The sequence below is a fragment of the Thamnophis elegans genome, chromosome 13 (assembly GCF_009769535.1).
Source record: "Thamnophis elegans isolate rThaEle1 chromosome 13, rThaEle1.pri, whole genome shotgun sequence".
Classification (NCBI taxonomy): domain Eukaryota; kingdom Metazoa; phylum Chordata; class Lepidosauria; order Squamata; family Colubridae; genus Thamnophis; species Thamnophis elegans.
The window spans coordinates 2,632,644-2,654,823 of NC_045553.1; the positions used below are offsets into that span (position 1 = coordinate 2,632,644).

Genomic DNA, 22,180 nt, shown 5'->3' on the forward strand with positions numbered 1-22,180 from the left:
AGCGTCCTGAGGTGAAGGGGGGGGCGACTCACATGATCCCCTTTTTGTGACTTTCTGATAGACAAATTCAATGGGGAAGCCAAATTCACTTAACAACCAGGTTACTGACTTAACAAATGCAGTGGTTCCCTGAACAGCTGCGGTGAGGAAGGTTGTAAAATGGGGCAAAACTCCCTTAACAAACTGTCTTGCCTAGCAACAGGAATCTTGGGTTCAACTGTGTTCATAAGTTGAGGACTACCAGTATCTCGTCAGGTTATGTTTACATGCAGAGGGCGAAAAGGACTCCCGTCCTTAGAGATCTGTTGCCAAAGACACTGATTGTTGCCATCCTTCAGATTCCCTTCTAAGAGCCGAGGTGGCGCAGTGGTTAGGGTACAGTACTGCAGGCCACTTCAGCTGACTGTTATCTGCAGTTCAGCGGTTCTAATCTCACCGGCTCAAGGTTGACTCAGCCTTCCATCCTTCCGAGGTGGGTGAAATGAGGACCCCGATTGTTGTTGGGGGCAATATGCTGACTCTGTAAACCGCTTAGAGAGCGGCTGAAAGCCCTATGAAGCGGTATATAAGTCTAACTGCTATTGCTATTGCTATTCTGAATTGAAATAACAAGAGTTGGAAGGGACCTTGGAGGTCTTCTAGTCCAACCCCCTGCTCAGGCAGGAGACCCCCATACCATTTCAGACAAATGGCTTCCCAGTCTCTTCTTGAAAACCTCCAGCACCCACAATTTCTGGAGGCAAGTCGTTCCACTGGTGAATTGTTCTGTTGGTGGTGATCTTTGGATGTCCCTCGTTTAGAGAAAAGTTGGAGGAGCAGGATGTCCGTAAATGAACAAGCAGAAAGAACCGTGAGCGCGACCCCCTCCATCGCCTCGGACAGGTCAGGCTTCGCGGAAATAGAACGCGAACTGGGCATGTCGCGGCAAAAGCTTCGGACGTACAAAGTAAGTGGCCCTTTGCTTTCATTTCCGTGTCAGCCCCCTGGTTTCTTTGTAGGACTCACTCTTCAACTGATCAGCACAGATTTGGGAATTCTTCTTCCTACCCAAACCACAACTTTCCTCTTTTTTTAAAAAACGGGATTGTTATTTTTCAAAATACTGCCTTTTTTAGGGGGCAGTTGGGTGTCATATCTGATCTCTTGCGGCGCGAATTCCGAATTGCAAATGGGCAGGTGGGAAAGGCAGCGCAAAAGTTCACAGATTTTGTGCCGAGAACAGTTCTACTCCGAACGCAACCATTGTTGTTTTCGGTGGGTTCCTCGAGCGCATCTTCTGGGCAAATCGAAATTTGGAGTGCGTGCTTGATTTTTCTTTCCAAGCACACAAGCCGTTGGGTCTCTCTCTCTCCGTTTCAGAAAATTGTGAAGCAAGAAATTTACAATCTCTATTACCACATGGCGGTGAACGATATCCCGGAAGACTTTGTGGAGAGTGACACGGTCTTCTTCCTGAGAGAGACGGCAGGTATTTTTAAGCATTGGAAAGGAAAAAGGCTTGGAGCAAAACGGAGCGTCACGACCGCCTCCCTTGACAAATGAAATATTCGTCCCTTAATTAAGTTTCTCTCTTTAATAAAGTCCCCCCTCCCATCAGTATACAATTTAGTGATCATGAAGCTAAACTTCTGTAATTGGTACGTGAGAAAGATAGTGGAAGATTGGAATGAAGAACATGGGAATGGTCAGATAAGAGACTACGTAGCCCAGAGCTGTATAAGGGGTGGAAAAAGAGGCTCAAAAGGGATTAGAGTCTCAGGCTGTGAAATGGTGGTTTGTTTACCAGGCTAACACGCCAGCTGTAAGTAACCAGCTTGCTCTCTCCCTGGGCTGTTTCTCCATGGGCAGAGAGAGGGAAGGCATTCCCAACATGCAGATTTTTATGAACTTCCCAGACGTTTGCTCGTCCATGGCTTCCCTGGAATGAGGTATCTGGACATTAAAAATCCACTCGGGGATCTTTCTCCTCTTTTGCCAGAAACGGTGTCGGAACCCAACGACTTGGAAGAAGCTGAGGACGTTTTGCCCGAAGTTTTGGAATACGGCATCCTGAACAACAACACTCTGTTGATGCTCAAACAGATCTTGGCCCTGGTGAGAGGCTTTCGTTGGTTGGGTTTTAGCCTCGGGCCTTCAGGGCGGCTTCGTAGGCGTCTCGATGTAGCGAGGTTGAGGGTGTGGGCAGCCTTGTCTGCATAGCTCAGGATTCCTCTCCAAGGGTCAGGCGCCAGGGAAATAAAGAAAATCCAGGCGGCTCCAATGAGGATAAAGATTTATTGCAAGTGTAAGCTCTCTACAAGAATCTGAGCTACTAAAAGCAAATTGGCAGTAGGTAAAGAGTGAATGGAATTCAAGGTGGGCTGGACTTAGGACTCTTGTGAGCGTGAAGGGATTCAAGACTGATGACTCCTTTGATTCCCTCTCTCAGGCTCAGCCTGGTCACCCCCTATACTATGTTTCTCTAAAAAGGTCCCTTTTTAGGCTCAGATAAAGAAAACAGAAACTTCTCTCATATACCGAGGTGTATACCAAACATAGTTTGCTCGCCTTCTTCTTCTAAGCCCGAAGAAGAGGTAATCAAACTGCCAAACAGTTGATGGATGCTGTTTAGACAGTTTAATCGAGGAGCCGAGGTGGCGCAGTGGTTAGGGTGCAGTACTGGCAGGCCACTTCAGCTGACTGCTATCTGCAGTTCGGCTGTTCAAATCTTACCGGCTCAAAGATTGACTCAGCCTTCCATCCTTCCGAGGTGGGTGAAATGAGGACCCGGATTGTTGTTGGGGGCAATATGCTGACTTTGTAAACCGCTTAGAGAGGGCTGAAAGCCCTATGAAGCGGTATATAAGTCTAACTGCTATTGCTATTGCTACTGCCCTTTATTGGCAACTAGCAACGTCCGACAGCAGACCTAAAGAACTTCTCCAGATGTTGCCGGACTGCGACTCCCAGCATCCTTTGCTGTTGGGTTCTGCTGCTGCTGCTGCTGGAATCTGCAAAAGTTGGGAGGGCTGTGCAGTTGCCATACCTGAATTTAGAGAGGGGAGAAGGTGGAGAGTTGGTGGCCTCCAGCGAAAGGAGTCGAAAGTTGTAAAAAATTATTATGTTGCCATTGCAGGTCTACCTTCCCGCCATGTCCCACAACCAGTATGGCTTGGAGGAGATCAGTGCGCATGCGGAGTCTGAGAAAGCTGAGGGGGAAGATTTACAGCTTGCTCAAAAGGGACTGAAGAAGCCGCTGGTGTTCGACAGTTACCACAGCCTGAGGAACGAGTTATTAATGAGCATGCAGAAATTCCTGAGTCACATTCAGAGGACCATCCAGCAGATTGAAGGTGAATTTGGGGCCTCGGGGGGGGGGGGAACCATCTCCAACTGGAGCATCTCCAAAAAAAAACGAGAAGTGATGATACAACTCTCTGGGTGCTACGGGCCCAACCCAGATGAACACCCATCAGCCTGAGTGAGGTGCTCCCTATGCACCAGAAACAACACAGGATGCTCAACTGCCGCCACCTTCTCCTCCTCCTCCTCCTCTCCTCTTCCTCCTCCTCTTCTTCCTCCTCCTCTTCCTCCTCCTCCTCCTGCTCTTTCTCCTCCTCCTCCCCCTCTTCCTTCTTCTTCCTCCTCTTCTTCCTCCTCCTCCTGCTCTTTCTCCTCCTCCTCCCCCTCCTCCTTCTTCTTCCTCCTCTTCTTCCTCCTCGTCCTCCTCTTCCTCTCCTCCCCCTCTCCTTCCTCCTCTTCCTCCTCCTCCTCCTGCTCCTGCTCTTCCTCCTCCTCCCCCTCCTCCTCCTTCTTCCTCCTCTTCTTCCTCCTCCTCCTTGTCCTCCTCCTCTTCCTCTCCTCCCCCTCTCCTTCCTCCTCTTCCTCCTCCTCCTCCTCCTGCTCTTTCTCCTCCTCCTCCCCCTCCTCCTCCTCCTCCTTCCTCCTCTTCTTCCTCCTCCTCCTCGTCCTCCTCCTCTTCCTCTCCTCCCCCTCTCCTTCCTCCTCTTCTTCCTCCTCCTGCTCTTTCTCCTCCTCCTCCCCCTCCTCCTTCTTCCTCCTCTTCTTCCTCCTCCTCCTCCTCTCCTCTTCCTCTTCCTCTTCTTCCTCCTCCTCTTCCTCCTCCTCCTGCTCTTTCTCCTCCTCCTCCCCCTCTTCCTTCTTCCTCCTTCTTCTTCCTCTTCTTCCTCCTCGTCCTCCTCTTCCTCTCCTCCCCCTCTCCTTCCTCCTCTTCCTCCTCCTCCTCCTCCTCCTGCTCTTCCTCCTCCTCCCCCTCCTCCTCCTCCTCCTTCCTCCTCTTCTTCCTCCTCCTCCTCGTCCTCCTCCTCTTCCTCTCCTCCCCCTCTCCTTCCTCCTCTTCCTCCTCCTCCTGCTCTTTCTCCTCCTCCTCCCCCTCCTCCTTCTTCTTCCTCCTCTTCTTCCTCCTCCTCCTCCTCTCCTCTTCCTCTTCCTCTTCTTCCTCCTCCTCTTCCTCCTCCTCCTGCTCTTTCCTCCTCCTCCTCCCCCTCTTCCTTCTTCCTCCTTCTTCTTCCTCCTCTTCCTCCTCATCCTCCTCTTCCTCTCCTCCCCCTCTCCTTCCTCCTCTTCCTCCTCCTCCTCCTGCTCCTGCTCTTCCTCCTCCTCCCCCTCCTCCTCCTTCTTCCTCCTCCTCCTCGTCCTCCTCCTCTTCCTCTCCTCCCCCTCTCCTTCCTCCTCTTCCTCCTCCTCCTCCTGCTCCTGCTCTTCCTCCTCCTCCCCCTCCTCCTCCTTCTTCCTCCTCTTCTTCCTCCTCCTCCTCGTCCTCTTCCTCTCCTCCCCCTCTCCTTCCTCCTCTTCCTCCTCCTCCTCCTCCTGCTCTTTCTCCTCCTCCTCCCCCTCCTCCTTCTTCTTCCTCCTCTTCCTCCTCCTCCTCCTCCTCCTGCTCTTTCTCCTCCTCCTCCCCCTCCTCCTCCTCCTTCCTCCTCTTCTTCCTCCTCCTCCTCGTCCTCCTCCTCTTCCTCTCCTCCCCCTCTCCTTCCTCCTCTTCCTCCTCCTCCTCCTCCTGCTCTTTCTCCTCCTCCTCCCCCTCCTCCTTCTTCTTCCTCCTCTTCTTCCTCCTCCTCGTCCTCCTCCTCTTCCTCTCCTCCCCCTCTCCTTCCTGCTCTTCCTCCTCCTCCTCCCCCTCCTCCTCCTCCTTCTTCCCAACAGGGGAAATTAAGTTAGACATGCCGACGTTAAGCATAGAAGGGGACACGAATGAGCTGGCGAGCGACCCGGAAGTGGTTGAAACATTGGAAAACCTTGCAAATGGTTGGCTCGTGTTGATTGCTTCTGCCAACGAAGAGCTCCAGAGGAAAGTCCCTCAGGTAATGGGGTTCAAGGTGGCCTCCTGTTTTTTACAGCCCCACCTTCCCTAAACGTTGGCATTCATCGATGAGTTCACGAAAGAAGTAAAGGGAAAAGTTCTTCTCTGTTGGGATAGTTCCAAAGTTGTCCTGGTGCCTAGGACTTCCACTTGATCCGTTCTTTCAATAATGTCTACTGCAGGGTTGAGCAACTGTGGCCCCTTACAACCTGTGGACTTCAACTCCCACAATTCCTGAGGCAGCCATCCTCACGCTGGCTCAGGAATTCTGGGAGTCAAAAGTCCACAGGTCATAGTTGCCCAAACCTGGTCTAGCGGGATTCTGAGCAAGGCTTCCCCAAACCATGAAGCAGACTCCTTGTCCCGGCAATAACCCCTTTTTATTAAGTGACTGTGAATTCCTCTCGTTCCCATCCAGCAAAGTCTTTCGAGGGAGGATTTATGGTCACAGACCTTATCTGGCTTGGAGGGCCATTCACCGTCCACCTGTGGCCTTACTCCCGTCGACCCCTGTTCTTTAGCCGTTCCCTTCGTCTGGCAGCTCTGTGCATGCGCCCACTGGGAACAGGCTCCAGCTGTTCTTCTACCTCACTGATGTCTGACTCTGCTGATAACTGGCATACGGCCCTGGCCCCCTCTCTGCCTCCGACACAGAGCCCTCCTCAGAGCCTTCCCCAGACTCCAGGACTGGCCCAGGTTCCTCCCCAACCCTCCTCACTGTCCGAAACTTCTGCCAGCTCTGCTAGCCACTGGCGGGCCACAACAGTGATACAGCCTCAAGGCTGTCCTCCGTTATTTTGCTACATTTCATTCCATGAGCCCCACTGAAAGGTAACAGCCCAGCTCCTCTAATGGTGAAGGTCCAGAGACTCGCTCAGGATACCCGGTCTCCCTTCCTCCGTCCTGCAGGGGAACGGTCCACTGGCGGAGATCGATCTCTGGCGGGAGAGGAACGCCACTCTGAGTGCCCTGACGGAGCAGGTGAAGCTTCCCACTGTCAAGAAGGTCCTCCAGGTGCTTGAAATTGCCAACACGGGGATCGTGGACAACTTGCAGGTGGTTGTCGCCGAACTCTCCAAACACCACGTGGAAGCGGTGGACAACGTCCGGTTTCTCTCCACCCTGGAGCGGCATCTGAAGGTATCTCGTGGTTCAACCGGTGAGGTTGGGTGAGCAAGGTGGCCCTGAAGGTTCTCCTGGGTCAGTGAGCGTCATCTGCGGTTGCTTCCACGCGAAAACGAGCCGCGGTGATCCCAGAGGTGCTTTTTTCCAAGAGGCAGCTGGACCTTCCGCTTTTTTCTTTTGAAGGGGTTTCGCTTCTCATCCGAGAAGCTTCTTCAGTTCTCAGTTCATTTCTTCTTCGGAGCCGAAGAAGCTTCTCGGATGAGAAGCGAAACGACTTCAAAAGAAAAAACCGGAAAGTCCAGTTGCCTCTTGGGGGAGGAAGAGGGGAAGAAGCACCTTTGGGACAACCGTGACCTGGATGATGGAGAATCTCCACAGACATTTAGAGATTTGAGATTTATTAGATTTATATGCTGCCATTCTCCCAAGGACTCAGGGCGGCATACAACAATTAAAATAGCAATAGCAATAGCAGTTGGACTTATAGACCGCTTCATAGGGCTTTCAGCCCTCTCTAAGCGGTTTACAGAGTCAGCATATCGCCCCCAACAACAATCCGGGTCCTCATTTCACCCACCTCGGAAGGATGGAAGGCTGAGTCAACCCTGAGCCGGTGAGATTTGAACCGCTGAACTGCAGATAGCAGACAGCTGAAGTGGCCTGCAGTACTGCACCCTAACCACTGCGCCACCTCGGCTCTTTACTTTTCTAAAAGAAACACATGATATAAAAGTTAAAAAATAAATAAATGGAATATCCCAAACCCAATTAAAACTGATAATACATTTTTAAAAAATCAAATTAAAATTAACAGTGATCAATACTGTATTTTGTTTTGTTCAGGCCAGGCTGGCTTGCTGGAAAAGCCAACTTTTTAGGGCGCATCGGAAGGACCGGAGGTCGGGGATTATACGAAGCTCCGGGGGCAGCTCATTCCAGAGGGAAGGGGCTCCCACAGAGAAGTCTCTCCCCCTGGGGGTGGCTAGCCGACACTGTCTGGCCGACGGCACCCTGAGGAGGCCAACTCTGTGGGATCGCACTGGACGATGGGAGGCTACCGGTGGCAGTAGGTGGTCTCGCAGGTACCCTGGGCCTAAGCCATGGAGCGCTTTAAAGGTCATAATTAGTGCCTTGAGTCGCACCCGGAAGACAACCGGCAACCAATACAGGCCGCCTAAAAGGGGTGTAACATGGGAGCACCTAGGTGCCCCCATGATGACCCGTGCAGCCGCATTCTGGACCAGTTGAAGCTTCCGGGTGCTCTTCAAGGGCAGCCCCATGTAGAGAGTGTTACAGTAGTCCAGGCGAGTCTGCCAGCAAGCATCTGAGTGGCTTCTACACATTTCTCAGCTTACATTTTTTAAAAATGAGATCTCGCGTGGTTGTATCTGCTGCAGAGCTTCCAGGGTTCTCGTACGAGACCTCAAATCTCAAGAGAATTGTCCATTAAAATAATTAAAAAACCAACATCCGATCGTTGTTGTTTCAGTTTTGATGCCATGGGGTTACCCTCTAGAGCAGTGATGATGGCGAACCTTTTCAGCACCCAGAATGTGCGTCCATGCGCGCGCGTGCTGGAAACCCGAAAACCAGCTGGCCAGTGCGCACGCTTGTTTTTTGGCCATTTTCAGGCTGTTCTCGGGCGAGCTGCACTGGCTTCCAATTGGTCTCCGGTCGCAATTCAAGGTGTTGGTTATTACCTTTAAAGCCCTACATGGCTTAGGGCCAGCGTACCTTCGAGACCGCCTGCTGCCACATTCCTCCCAGCGGTCGGTAAGATCCCACAGATTGGGCCCCCTTCAGATGCCGTCAGCCCGACAGTGTCGGCTGGCGGGCCCCCGGAGGAGAGCCTTCTCTGTGGCTGCTCCGACCCTTTGGAATGAGCTACCCCCAGATATCCGGACCTTACCCACTCTCATGGCCTTCAGGAAAGCTGTTAAAACCTGGCTGTTCCGGCAGGCCTGGGGGCTGTTGACCTCACTGTTGAGGTCCAGCCCCGATTAGAACGAATGCATGCGTTGTGTTTTAACTGTCTTTTTCTTATTTTTTTTTCTTCTCTTCCTTCTTTTGTAAGCCGCCCGGAGTCCTTCGGGATTGGGCGGCATATAAATTTTAATAATAAATAAATAAATAAATAATAAATAAATAAATAAATAAATAAATAATAAATAAATAAATAAATAAATAAATAAATAATAAGTAAGTAAATAAATAAATAAAAATGGCCAGAAAAAAAGCTCAAAAAATGGCTCAAAAATGGTGTAAAAGCGGCCTGGAAAAGGACCTTGTAAGGGCTCCTCTCCTAACTTAAGAAAGTGGAGACTCTTGAAATGGAGTATTTGAAAAGGAGCCTTTAATTAAGAAGAATGGAAGCCGTTAAAGGCAAAGCAACATCTGAATCCCTTTAGGCAGTGCAAGTAGAATTAAAGTAAAAGTGACCCCCTCCTCTTTGTTAGAATGCAGATTCTAGCCAAATACACAAGTGTGAAGATGCTTCCTTTATCAACTGCCCTGAGAGCCGAATAAACATACATTCCCATGGCTATCTTCCGTTAGACATTAAAGTAAAAACATCCCTCACGGCCATCATAAACATCCCCCCAAAAGGTGATGGGATCTCAAGCCTTTCGGCGCCAGGAAACCAGTTGTAAAATATCAGTTGCCAATAAATTGACTCCAAGGCCTCCCTCCTCCCAGTTGAATGGCAGTATCACTGGGCCTGAAAACAGCCCGGAAAACAGATGTGCGCGCCAGAAACCAGAAGAGCAGCTGGGGACTGCGCATGTGCCCACAGAGAGGGCTCTATGTGCCACCTCTAGGCACATGTGCCATAGGTTTGCCATCACGGCTCTAGAGCGTGTTATCTGAAAAGCTTGGCAAGCTGTGAACGTTTGGGGGTTCTAGGTGACACCCCCTCCCTGACCCCATACCCTTCTTTTCCTTTCTCCCTTGGTCTGCCCTGGGTGCGATGCAGAGGTGGGTTCCTGCCAGTTCGCACCAGTTCGGTAGAACCGGTTCGTCAAATCTACCGAACTGGTTAGAAGAGGTTCCACCAGTGGACCCGGAAAGCAGGCCACACACCTACAGAAGAGGTTCCAAAAATTTTTGAAACCCACCACTGACACACACACACACACACACACACACACAGACTCACACACAGAGATAAAGAGAAAGAAAGGAAGAAAGAAATAAAGAAAAAAAGAAAGAAAAAGTGAGAGAGAGATGAAAGAAAAAAAGGACAGAGACAAAAGGAAGGAAAGAGAGAGAGAGAGAGAGAGAGAGAAAGAAAACATGGTCGGCAAGCCACTCCCACCAGGTCACATGGCCGGCAAGCCACTCCCACAAAGGAGGCCACACCCACAGAGTAGGTTCGAAAATTTTTTGAAACCCACCACTGCTGCGATGTGAATTGTAATATGGGCTTTCCCCCTCCTCCCCCCTCCGCTTCCCGGGCAGAATTTAACCCATGGCACCGGGTTCAACGTGGTCTTGGATACCATCCCTTCCCTGATGAACGCTTTGCGGATGGTCTGGATCATTTCGCGGCATTACAACAAGGACGAGCGGATGATCCCTCTCATGGAACGGATCGCCTGGGAGATCTCGGCGAGGGTCTGCAAAGTCGTGGACCTGCGGACTTTGTTCAAGTAAAGGGGCAGATCCTTCTCCTTCTTGGCTTGGTTCTCAGGATAAGACTCTTGATTGCCCAAAACTTGTGTGGATGCAATACAAGCAGTCATTGAGTTACATGAGGGAGCAGCAACCTGTGGCTCCGGAGCCGCATGTGGCTCTTTTGTCCCTCTGCTGTGGCTCCCTGTCATTAGTCAGCTCCACAATTGATAGGGCTTTCGGTTAGGACAGGTAGAGGAAAAAGGACGCCATGCTAGGAGGAGACTCTATGGTGGGGGGAAACTGGACTTCTGGTCAGCAGAGGAAAAAGGACGCCATGCTAGGAGGAGACTCTATGGTGGAGGGAACTGGACTTCTGTTCAGCAGAGGAAAAAGGATGCCATGCTAGGAGGAGACTCTATGGTGGGGGGAACTGGACTTCTATTCAGCAGAAGAAAAAGGATGCCATGCTAGGAGGAGACTCTATGGTGGGGGGAAACTGGACTTCTGGTCAGCAGAGGAAAAAGGATGTCATGCTAGGAGGAGACTCTATGGTGGGGGGAAACTGGACTTCTATTCAGCACCAGAATTGAACGGGGGGCTTCCGGTTAGGACCTTTGTGGCTCTTTGAGTGTTTAAGGTTGCTGACTTTGGGACCAGAATTTTAATCCCTCAGCAAAACAATTGTTAATTGAGTCATTCCCCCATTTTATGGCCATGGTTGTTAAGTAAATCTCTGCAGTTCTTTAGGCGAATCATGTGGTTATTAATTCAATCTGGCCTCCCTTAAATGTCTGTCCCCAACATTTAAGTGTTTTTAATCTAGGATGAAACATTTTAGCTCCCGAACATTCAAACCAACCAGGATATTGGATTCTCTTCTCTTTTTTTCTGCACCAAATATGGTTGTTGTTTTGTTTCCCTTTCTTCCCCCTCTGTTCTTTGACGGGACTCCAGAGAAGACAGGCAGTCGGCCAAAATCAAGATGGTGGAAGCTAGGCGAACTCTTGAAATCTGGAAGGAATCGTATTTTGACATCCGGGCCAAAATCGAAGCGTCGGGAAGAGACGCTCGGTGGGAATTCGACCGGAAGCGGCTCTTTGAGAAGACAGACTACATGGCTTTTATCTGCCAGGATCTCTACAACGTGTTGCAGGTAATAACAGGTGCAAAGATGTCGGGAGAAAAAAAATTGCATAAGCCAAATAAATTTCCCCAAAGGGGATCCCTGAAAATCTCTCTCTCTCTCTCACACACACACAAACGCACCCCTCCATCCATGGCCCTTTTGTGACCTGTGGACTTCAACTCCCACAATTCCTGAGCCAAAGGCCCAAGATTCCCCCACCACCCCTGCTCGTTTTACCCAACAGGTCATGGAGGAATTTTACAACATCTTTGGGCCTGAGCTGAAAGCTGTGACGGGAGACCCCAAGCGCATCGACGAAGTCTTGTACCGAGTAGACGGTCTGGTCAGCCCGATGGAAGTTCTGACCTTTGACCCGTTCAACCTCAGATCTGTAAACCAGTGGAAGGCGGTGATGGAGGAGTTCAAGCTGGAGGTTGTTGTAAGTAGCAGAAGTATTGTTTTGCTCCTCCTCCACCTCCTCTTATTCTTATTTCTTCTCCTACTCCCTCTCCTCCTCTTCTTATTCTCGTTCTTATTGTTATTTCTTCTCGTTCTGCTCCTCCTCCTTCCTTTCCTCCTCTTCCTCCTCTTCTTATTCTTACTTCCCCTTCTTTTCTTCCTCCTCCTCCCTCTCCTCCTCCTTCCTCCTCCTCCTCCTTTTCCTCCTCCTCTTGTTCTTATTCTTGTTTCTTCTTCTCCTTCTGCTCCTCCTTCTCCTTCATTTCCTCCTCTTCATCCTCTTCTTATTCTTACTTCTTCTCTTCTCTTCCTCCTCCTCCCTCTCCTCCTTCCTCCTCCTCCTCCTTTTCCTCCTCTTCCTCTTTCCTCCTTATTCTTATTTCTCCTCCTCTTCCTGCCTCTCCTCCTCCCTCTCCTTCCTCCCCCGCCCCTCTTTATCTGCCTTATTTCTGTCCCTCTGAATTCTACCCTACTTGGCTTCCAGGACATTGAGAAAGAAGCCAAGAACTTCATCGACGAGTCCTTCAAGACCCTCCGTTCCGCAGAAGCGGCCTTCGACATGCTGTTGAAGTTCAAGCACATCCGTTCCCGGGAGGCCATCAACAAGCAGATGATGATGAAATTCAACGATATCCTGGCGCAGTATTGCAAGGAGGTGATTCCGTGTGTGGTCTCTCTCTCCCCCCCCCCCTCCCGTGAATGAACTCTGCAGAACCACCATTGTCCGGGTTGTGGCAGCAGAATCGGCCTGGGGCCGTCAGAGTCAAAGGATAACATGCTGACGGCATAGCCAGTGGTGGGATTCAAATAATTGAACAACCGGTTCCCTCCCCTGATGACCAGCTGGGTGGGCGGAGCGTCGTGGTCATGTGACTGGGTGGGCGTGGCCAACTCAACGGCACTCAGGTCGATGGGCGCTTCGCCTTAGCTGTTTCAATGGAATAAGACCATGATGGCAAACATATGACATGCGTGACACAGGGGGCACACGGAGCCCTCTCTGCGGGCACACAAGCCATTGCCCCAGCTCGGCTCCACCGCGCATGTGTGCGTGCCTCCCGCCAGCTAACTGATTTTCGAGTCTCTGCTGTGCATGCGCAGGGAGAAGGGGGCATGCGGGAGAGGCATGTGCATGTGCGGGAGGAGTGAAGGCCACACGTGCATGCGTGGGGGGAAGGGAGAGTGCGGGGGCATCCCTCCCTCCCTCCACCCATTTTTGGTCCCAGGAGGCTGCAGGGATGCCTACTAGGGCCAAAATTAGCACAGTGGGGTCGCATGTGCAGGGGGCGGGGGGACCACAGGGAGTCACGTGCGCATGCACAGGGAGCCGGGCTCACGATGGGTGTCATGTGCATTTCATTATGTGTACATGCATGTAGGTGCACACTGTCGCCTTGTTGCACGCACTTTCAGCATGCGATAAATCAGCTAAACGTTGGAAATGCCACTAATTACCAGGAACATATTATCATATGTGGTGGGCACGTAGAGACGCAAAAAGCTGTTGGGTTAAAATGCAGTCATGGTTAGAGAAAATCAGAGGTGGGTTCCTACCAGTTCGCACCTATTCGGTAGAACCGGTTCGTCAAATCTACCGAACCAGTTAGAAGAGGTTCCACCAGTGGACCCGGAAAGCAGGCCACACCTACAGAAGAAGTTCCAAAAATTTTTGAAACCCACCACTGACACACACACACACAGACACACTCACACAGAGAGAGAAAGACAAAGAAAGGAAGAAAGAAAGAAATAAAAAAAGAAAAAAAGAAAGAAAAAGTGAGAGAGAGATGAAAAAAAAGGAAAAAGGGACAGAGAGACAAAAGGAAGGAAGGAAAGAGAGAGAGGGAGGGAGAGAAAGAAAGAAAACACATGGCCGGCAAGCCACTCCCACAAAGGAGGCCACACCTACAGAGTAGGTTCGAAATTTTTTTGAAACCCACCACTGGAGAAAACGATACATCAGCCCATAGAATTTAAGCCAGAGATATTCTTATTGGGTATTCTACCAGAGAAATATACTAAAGAAGTTTCATATCTGATTGCAAAAATAATAGCGGCAGCTAGAATTGTATTTGCACAAAATTGGAAAGCAGACAAAATCCCATCAGGAGGAGAGATAATAAAGAAGATATTAGACTGTGCAGAAATGAATAGGTTGGCATTGAGAATAAAGGACAAAGAGGAATCAGTGTACTACAGGACATGCGGGAGATTTTATGATTGGCTTGAAAAAAGATACAAATGGAAAGAGAAAGGAAGAAAGCACAAAAAAAATAATAACTCAGATGACACATTATTGAATCAGGGAGGGGAAATAAGAAAGTATGAAAATGTAAATATACAGGCGGAAAAACGATATGAATAGCAATAGCAATAGCAGTTAGACTTATATATCGCTTCATAGGGCTTTCAGCCCTCTCTAAGCGGTTTACAGAGTCAGCGTATCGCCCCCAACAACAATCCGGGTCCTCATTTCACCCACCTCGGAAGGATGGAAGGCTGAGTCAACCCTGAGCCGGTGAGATTTGAACCGCCGAACTGCAGATAACAATCAGTGGAAATGGCCTGCAGTACTGCACTCTAACCACTGAGCCACCTCGGCTCTTGACAAATGTTAAACAGCAATTATAAGAATGTACATTTAAGAACGAATTTGAAAGGAAAAATATAAAAACTAAAAAAAAAAAAAAGCTTAGCCATCATTGGAATAAGGGTTAACCGGAGAAGCAGTTTCTGTAAGCAGGGCAATAAAGATGAGGCTAGAAACAACACCAGAATGTTTCCTTCCTGCCTTCCTTACAGGATTAGCCCTGTAAAGTGGGGGGGGGGGGAACCAAAAGGAGATTTCTTCCAACAACCGGTTCTCCTAACTGCTTAGAAAGTTACCAACCGGTTCTCCCGGATCGGTGCAAACCGGCTGAATCCCATCACTGCTTGTGTAGCTTCTCTCCCTTGAGCCGAGGTGGTGCAGTGGTTAGGGTGCAGTACTGCAGGCCACTTCAGCTGACTGTTATCTGCAGTTCTGCGATTCTAATCTCACCGGCTCAAGGTTAACTCAGCCTTCCATCCTTCCGAGGTGGGTGAAATGAGGACCCAGATTGTTGTTGGGGGCGATACGCTGACTCTGTAAACCGCTTAGAGAGGGCTGAAAGCCCTATGAAGCGGTATATAAGTCTAACTGCTATCGCTATTGCTATTGTGCTCTTCCCCAACAGCTTGAGATTGTGAACGGCATTTTCGTCAACAACCTCACCAGCCCTCCGTTGTGCAAGAACCACCCTCCGATGGCTGGAGCCATTTACTGGGCACGCTCCCTCTTCTACCGCATCAAGCACACCATCATTCGGTTCCAGGAAGTGGAAGAACTGCTGGCGAGTGAACGAGGAAAGGAGGTGAGCCTGAAATTCTGTTGCTACCCAGCTTACATCCTCGACTTAACCACTCCAGAGTTGGGGAACCAGAGTTTCCATGACTAAACTAAGGCCGTTGGCTAAGGGAGGCTCCCTGATTTTCGGACACACTCCCCCCCCCAACTCCGTGGTTGGTAACCAAATCACTGCCGTTGTTAAGAGAATCGAGCGGTCATTAAGCAAATCTGGCTTCCCTCTTGGACTTTGCTTGCCGGAAGCCGGCTGGGAAAGTTTAAGGGCGATCACGTTACCTCAACCGTCGTAAATACGTGGCTGTTGCAATTGCGCCCCAATTTTGATCCGGTGGCCAATGAAGGATGTTGCTGCAGTTCATAAGTGCGAGGACCAGTCATAAGTCCCATTTTGCAGTGCCACTGCCACTTTGAATGGTCACTAAATGCGTAGCTGTAAGTCGAGCACTACCTGCAAGTTATAAATAATAACTATTTGGGGTTTGCCCTTGAGTAGACGGGCAACTCCTAAGCTCTGGCCTCGACCTTGAAGGTATCTGGACCAGGAGGCCCTTCGAATAGTCACTCACGCCCTCGTGACCTCAAGACTGGATTACTGTAATGCGCTCTACATGGGGCTGCCCCTGAAGAGTGTTCGAAGACTGCAATTGGTCCAGAATGCAGCCGCGCGAGCGATAGTGGGGGTGCCTAGGTACACCCACATTACACCTATCCTCCGCGAGCTGCACTGGCTCCCCATTGGTCTCCGGACACCTTTCAAGGTGCTAGTCGTTACTTTTAAAGCCCTACATGGTTTAGGACCTGGCTACCTGAGAGACCGCCTCCTGCCATTTATCTCCCAGAGACCAATAAGATCACACAGATTGGGCCTCCTCCGGGTACCATCGGCCAGTCAATGTCGGCTGGCGACCCCCCGGGGGAGGGCCTTCTCTATAGCTGCTCCGGCCCTTTGGAACGATCTCCCCGTTGAGATCTGGACCCTTACTACTCTTCCGGCCTTCCGTACAGCTGTTAAGACCTGGCTGTTCCGGCAGGCCTGGGGCTGTTGATTTTATCCAGCCCTACTCTAAACTAAAATGCATGCTGTGTAATTTTAATATTTGTTTTTATTTTTATTTTTCATATATGTCCCCTGTTTTTATCTTTGAGCCGCCCAGAGTCTCTAGGGAGTGGGCGGCATAGAAATGCTAATAAACCTTAAACCTTAAAGATCCCTCTAGTTCAGGGGTGTCAAACTCGGGCCGAATTCTTGCCCGCAGGGTGCTTCCGTCTGGCCTGAAAACAGCAAAGGACCAGCCCACGGTGCCTCTGCCGGCAAAAACGGAGCCCGAGCTCCATTGAGCATGCGAGAAGGGGCAATAAAGGAGGAAGGGAAAGAAGGAAAGGTCTTCCTTTCTTTCTCTTTCTCTCTCTGTGTGAGTCTGTGTGTGTTTGTGTGTCAGTGGTGGGTTTCAAAAATTTTCGGAGCCTCTTCTGTAGGGGTGGCCTGCTGCTTTCCGGGTCCGTTGGTGGAACCTCTTCTAACCGGTTCGGTAGATTTGACGAACCGGTTCTACCGAATAGGTGCGAACCGGTAGGAGCCCACCTCTGCTCCACCTGCTCTAGTTTATTCGTATCTGTTTCAGGTGAAGCAAAAATACCTCGAGGTGGCAAAGAGGATGAAAGAATACGAAGACGTGAAGTACAACCAGTGGAGGAACATCACTGAAGAAAGACTTCCCGTCCTGTTGAAGAAGACTCTCCTGGCTAAAGTTCATTCAACTGGAATGGTCATTCAGTCAAGTCCAGATGCTCTCGAACCGGTCAGTAGAATTCTTCCTGGAGAAAATATACTTAAACTAAAAAAAAAAAGTTCGTTTTATTCCCTTTTTCTTTTTTTTTTCTTTTTTTATAGTAAATACCCTGTATATAAATGATTGCAAATGGAATGTGAAAATTGAATAAAATATACTTAAACTAGAATTCTTCCTGGAGAACTGGTACTCAACCCGGACAAGACCGAGTGGCTGTTGTGTTTCCCTCCCAACAATTTGGCTAATGTTCCATCTATCAGGCTGGGGGGTCAAATTTTATACCCCTCAGATAGGGTTCGTAACTTAGGAGTCCTCCTGGATCCACAGCTGACTCTCGACCATCATCTGTCGGCTGTGACCAGGGGGGCATTTGCCCAGGTTCGCCTGGTCCGCCAGTTACGACCCTACCTGAATCGGGAGGCTCTCACAACAGTCACTCGAGCCCTTGTGATCTCTAGGCTGGAATACTGCAATGTGCTCTACATGGGGCTGCCCTTGAAGAGCATCCGGCGGCTGCAGTTAGTTCAGAATGCGGCCGCGCGAGTGATAGTGGGCGCACCGCGGTTCGCCCACATAACACCCATCCTCCGTGAGCTGCACTGGCTACCTGTTGATCTCCGGGTGCGCTTCAGGGTCTTGTTGACCATCTTTAAAGCCCTTCATGGTAGTGGATCTGAGTACTTGAGAGACCGCCTTCTGCCGATTACCTCCCTCCGACCGATAAGATCGCACAGACTGGGCCTCCTCCGAATCCCATCCGCCAGTCAATGTCGACTGGCGACTACACGGAGGAGAGCCTTTTCTGTTGCAGCTCCGACCCTGTGGAACGATCTCCCCGTCGAGATACGCACCCTCACCACCGTCCAGGCCTTCCGCGCAGCCCTTAAGACCTGGCTATCCCAACAGGCCTGGGGATAAGTCTCTAATTTGCCCCACCCGAGTGTTGAATGTTGAATGCAAGTTGTGTTTTTATTACTTTATTTATTTTGTTCACATATTGTTTGTTTTGAATTGCACCCCCTCCCTAATGATTGTAAGCCGCCCTGAGTCCCCTCAGGGAAAAGGGCGGCCTATAAATCCAAATAAAATACTAAAAATACTAAATACTGGAGATCAATTCTCTTGTGCGTCCCCAGGGAGGGAAAGATATCACTTACATCAACGTCACGTAGACCTAATTTTTTTTTTTTTGCTTTTGGATGAAAGTGCATATGTGGTTAGAAAAAAATGCTAAGGCGCCGTATAGATTATAAGCCAGAACTATTTTTTTTTAATTAGGCATAATACCAAAAAAAAATATGATAATGTATATTTAACATGACACGTTTTGACAGCGGCAAGAAGTGCGTTTGTACAACACTGGGAAAACGAGGAGGCCACCTACAGAAGAAGATATAATTAAAAAAAAATATTTGTGCAGAAATGGATAGACTAACACGGAAGATAAAAGAAAAAAAAAAGACACAGAATATCTTTGAATTTGGGACATGTTTTATCAATGGTTGGATAATAAGAGGTAGAAACTTAAGAACTGAAAAAGCATTATTAGGTAAACAAATTGACCCAGGCAGGATTCTGTTCACCAAGCACTTATTGTATGTAAAGAGAAAATCTTTCTGCTACAATAATACAATAGCTTGAACATGTGCATGCGCTGAAGCACCGGAGACTCAAGGACAAGCTGGCTGGTGCGCGCATGCCTGTTTTTTGGGGTGTGTTTCAGGCCATTTTGAGGCATTTTGGGGCTGTTTTCAGACTGTTTTGGGGCCATTTTCGAGCCATTTTTCAGCCTGAAAACACCCCCAAAATGGCTCACAAAACAGCCCCAAAACATGGCTTGTTTTTTTAAACCAGAAGAGCAGCTGATAATGGCGCGTGTGTCCACAGAGAGGGCTCTGTATGCCACCTCTGGCACGCCTGCCATAGGTTCACCATCACGGGCATAGGCTCTCCTGCTTGAGCAGGGGGTTGGATTGGAAGACCTCCAAGGTCCCTTCCAGCTCTCTTCCGGTTGAAAGGAAACGCCATCTATTCCTCGCGCGGATTCCGTCTCTTCTCCTGGGTGTCATTTTAACTGGCCAGTCTTAACTGGTCGATCTCCTCCCTCGCAGAGTGTACGTTCGGACGAGGTGGAAAGCACCAGCGAGAAGGGGACGCGTTTCGTGGTCAACTTTTCACCCGCCCTTCGGGAGATTATCAACGAAACCAAGTACATGGAGCACCTGGGCTTCCCTGTGCCTGAAATCGCGAGGAATGTGGCTTTGCAGGAAGACAAATTTCTGCGGTAAGGATGGAGGGCTCGGAGGGGTGGGGGTGGGGGGGCTTGGCCTCATTACGGGGGGCGGGGGGCAGGTCTGCTGTTCTCTTCAAACCATTCGATCAACCATTTTGGTGTCTCAGATACACAGATAGCATCAAGCAGATGCTGGACCACTACCACAAATTAGTGGCGACCTTGAATGAAGCCGAGATGCAGCTTCTGGATGAGCACATGCAAGATCTGTGGCGGGTTTTCCGATCCGGTTACAAAAGACTCAACTGGAACTCTTTAGGTAATCTGCTTCGCCGAGTAAGCCCAGGGAAGGGGAGGATCTTCTGTTCAAATGTACCGAAAACTTGACTTTCAATTGTCTCTGTTTTCACTCACGCGAATGTCCTACGAACTCCCTAGCAGGAAATCTCTTCCTCCTTTCCTAACCATGCGGGTATCATGTAGCCATCACACTTAGGCTTATACACCGCTTCACATGGGTTTTCCAGCCCTCTCTAAGCACTTTGTTTCTATCAACTCGCAAAGCATCCCCACCCTGCTCTGGAGTTGCCATAGGGAAGTGGGGAGGGGAACCGATGAAACGTCGGCAAAAGACAGGTGCACATTCCGGACTTATCTCTCTCAAGGCTATATCCCAGGTTACCCATAGCAGTTGGAGGGGGGAGTGATTTCTACTGCCCACGAAAGTGCTCTGTTGGAGAATGTGATTTATGACATACCCTGGGGTGGGAGGGGAAAACAGGGTTCATAATTGGGCTGTAAATTAAATGGGGTCAAAACTGGAGGCTCATGATTTAATTAGAGCCGAGGTGGCGCAGTGGTTAAATGCAGCACTGCAGGCTACTTCAGCTGACTGTAGTTCGGCTGTTCAAATCTCACCGGCTCAGGGTTGACTCAGCCTTCCATCCTTCCGAAGTTGGGTAAAATGAGGACCCGGATTGTTGTTGGGGGCAATATGCTGACTCTGTAAACCGCTTAGAGAGGGCTGAAAGCCATATGAAGCGGTATATAAGTCTAACTGCTATTGCTATTGCTATAGGGCATCTATCAGAACGCTGACAATTTCATTTTTCAGAGTTTTCAAGAGACTTGAATTATTTTTTCCTTTCCTTTTCCATATCCATCCATGGAATCCTTCTTAGTCTCTTTCTTAGCTTGTGGAAGTCAGCTCTCTTAAAATCTAAAACTCTAGTCTGCTTGAGCAGGGGTTGGACTGGAAGACCTCCAAGGTCCCTTTTGACTCTCCTATCCACTTAGTTGTTAGTTGTCACCCGGAGATAACACTCCAGCCCGCACGCGCCTGTGTAGGGTGTGGAGACTTGACCATGCGACTTTTTATTTCCCAGGGATTGGTGACTATATTATACGCTGCACCCAGGCCATTGGGAAGTTCGAATCCCTCGTGCATCAGATCCACAAGAATGCCGAGGACATCAATAATAAACTTTTATTGATCGAGTCAGCCAACCTGTTCAAAAGCCCTCCTTCGAAAGGAGACGGTCATCTCCCAGGTACGTGGCTAATTCTTTTGTTCGTTTTGCTCATTTCCTAGCCAGGTGGAGCCATATTTCCTGTGAGGTCAGAGGTGGTTGTAACCACCGTGGTGGGGGGAAACTGAACGGCCTAAATACGAACCGTTTCACAAAACTGTACCCTTCTGAACTCTGTGGCCCCCAGTTGAGTTGAACCAGGGGGAGATGAACGAACAGGTAGTTGTAAATCGTGACCATCGTAAAGCGAGTCATCCATTAGCGGTGTGTGCAGTGGCCTAGAGGCGGAGCTCTCGCCTCACAGTCAAGAGGCTGTGGGTTCGATCCTAGATAAAGGCATCTATTTCTCTCTCTGGGCACAATGAGAATATATATCTGCCAAATATAACTCCGCAGTGGCGATAGGGAAAGGCATCCGGCCAATAAACACTCAGCTCCATTCAGTTGCCCTGACTCTACCCCAATGCAAGGGATTACGGGGTCATTAAAAAACTAACTAACTAACTAACTAACTAACTAACTAACTAACTAACTAACTAACTAACTAACTAAAGCAGATTGTCCATGCGACTCACCTTATTTTACGGCCTTTTATAGCCATCGTTCAATGAACGCTGTGATGGCTAAGCAGTTGTTCGCTATGTGCAAAAATATCTTAAAATGCCGTCGCTTGACCACGGAATGCTTCATGTGGCCATCCATGCAGGCCAGTTCCGGAGCACCTTAAACGTGGTTACGTGACTGGCAGGGAACTTCAAAACCAGGCTGGAAATCCCTGCGGGGGGGGGGGGGGGGGCAGGGTAGTCAGTTTTCACTAAGCCACCAGTTACACGTCGAAGAATCTCAAAGGCTGGATTGTATGAAATATTCCCCGAGAACACCTGAAGCATGAACTGTGGCAGTTGTGGGAAGCTTTCCAAAGGGCGCTTTGCAAACCTTTCTCGTGAATCGTTGTTCAACGCCTTTCGTTAGGCCGTTCCCACCTCGACTTTCCTTTGGTCTCCTCACCCGGACAGGTGTGAAGGATTACTTTGAGTTTATCAAGCGCGAACGAGCCAGGGACATGGAGCACTTGGTCCGCAAGTACACCTCGGTGGGGCCCCTGCTGACCAAGATGGAAGGCCTGGTGGTGAACACCAACACCGGGAAAGCCTCGCGGCTCGTGCCGTACTACGCCTATTGGGAGAAAAAAATCTATCAAAGCCTGACCAACTTGGTTCTGAAGTAAGTCCGTAGGATCCAGTCCGGGGTGGGCCACACTGGGACCGGAAGTTTCACCTTCTGAGTTTTCCGACTCGTGCTGGATCCCATCCTCAGGGAACTTCTCTCTAGCAGAGTGTGGGCTGTTCTGTGTGTGGTATTTATAGTGACTGTTGGCGTGTGGCTTTTTAGATGTTGATTGGGATGTGCTGGCTTTTAAGTGGTTTGCTTGTGCTACCCAGTCCTCACTTTCTACGTACTTGATATGCTGGTGGTAAATCAACGTTCCTGTTGACTGACCAGGGGCCCGTTTCCCAGGCTTCAATCACTTCCCTGGCTGTTTTTGTCCCTGCTCGTCCAATAGCTGGCTTTTTTTTGTCCTGCTTGTCCAACAATCTTAGTAGCTGGCTGTTTTT

The 22,180-nt window shown here is 49.6% G+C and overlaps 1 protein-coding gene across 1 annotated transcript in view; it reads left to right on the plus strand.

Annotated features, from left to right (window-relative positions):
* The window catches only part of DNAH10 (dynein axonemal heavy chain 10), a 112,170-nt gene that overhangs the window by 4,536 nt on the left and 85,454 nt on the right, over positions 1–22,180 (plus strand). Inside the window, exons 3-18 of the mRNA XM_032229343.1 lie at positions 801–946; positions 1,360–1,468; positions 1,979–2,094; positions 3,116–3,332; positions 5,146–5,303; positions 6,212–6,442; positions 9,887–10,077; positions 10,997–11,195; positions 11,413–11,607; positions 12,112–12,282; positions 14,843–15,019; positions 16,635–16,760; positions 18,914–19,086; positions 19,203–19,354; positions 20,421–20,585; positions 21,581–21,788. Coding sequence (XP_032085234.1) covers positions 801–946; positions 1,360–1,468; positions 1,979–2,094; positions 3,116–3,332; positions 5,146–5,303; positions 6,212–6,442; positions 9,887–10,077; positions 10,997–11,195; positions 11,413–11,607; positions 12,112–12,282; positions 14,843–15,019; positions 16,635–16,760; positions 18,914–19,086; positions 19,203–19,354; positions 20,421–20,585; positions 21,581–21,788 — 2,734 coding nt within the window. The remainder of the gene's footprint in view (positions 1–800; positions 947–1,359; positions 1,469–1,978; positions 2,095–3,115; positions 3,333–5,145; positions 5,304–6,211; positions 6,443–9,886; positions 10,078–10,996; positions 11,196–11,412; positions 11,608–12,111; positions 12,283–14,842; positions 15,020–16,634; positions 16,761–18,913; positions 19,087–19,202; positions 19,355–20,420; positions 20,586–21,580; positions 21,789–22,180) is intronic.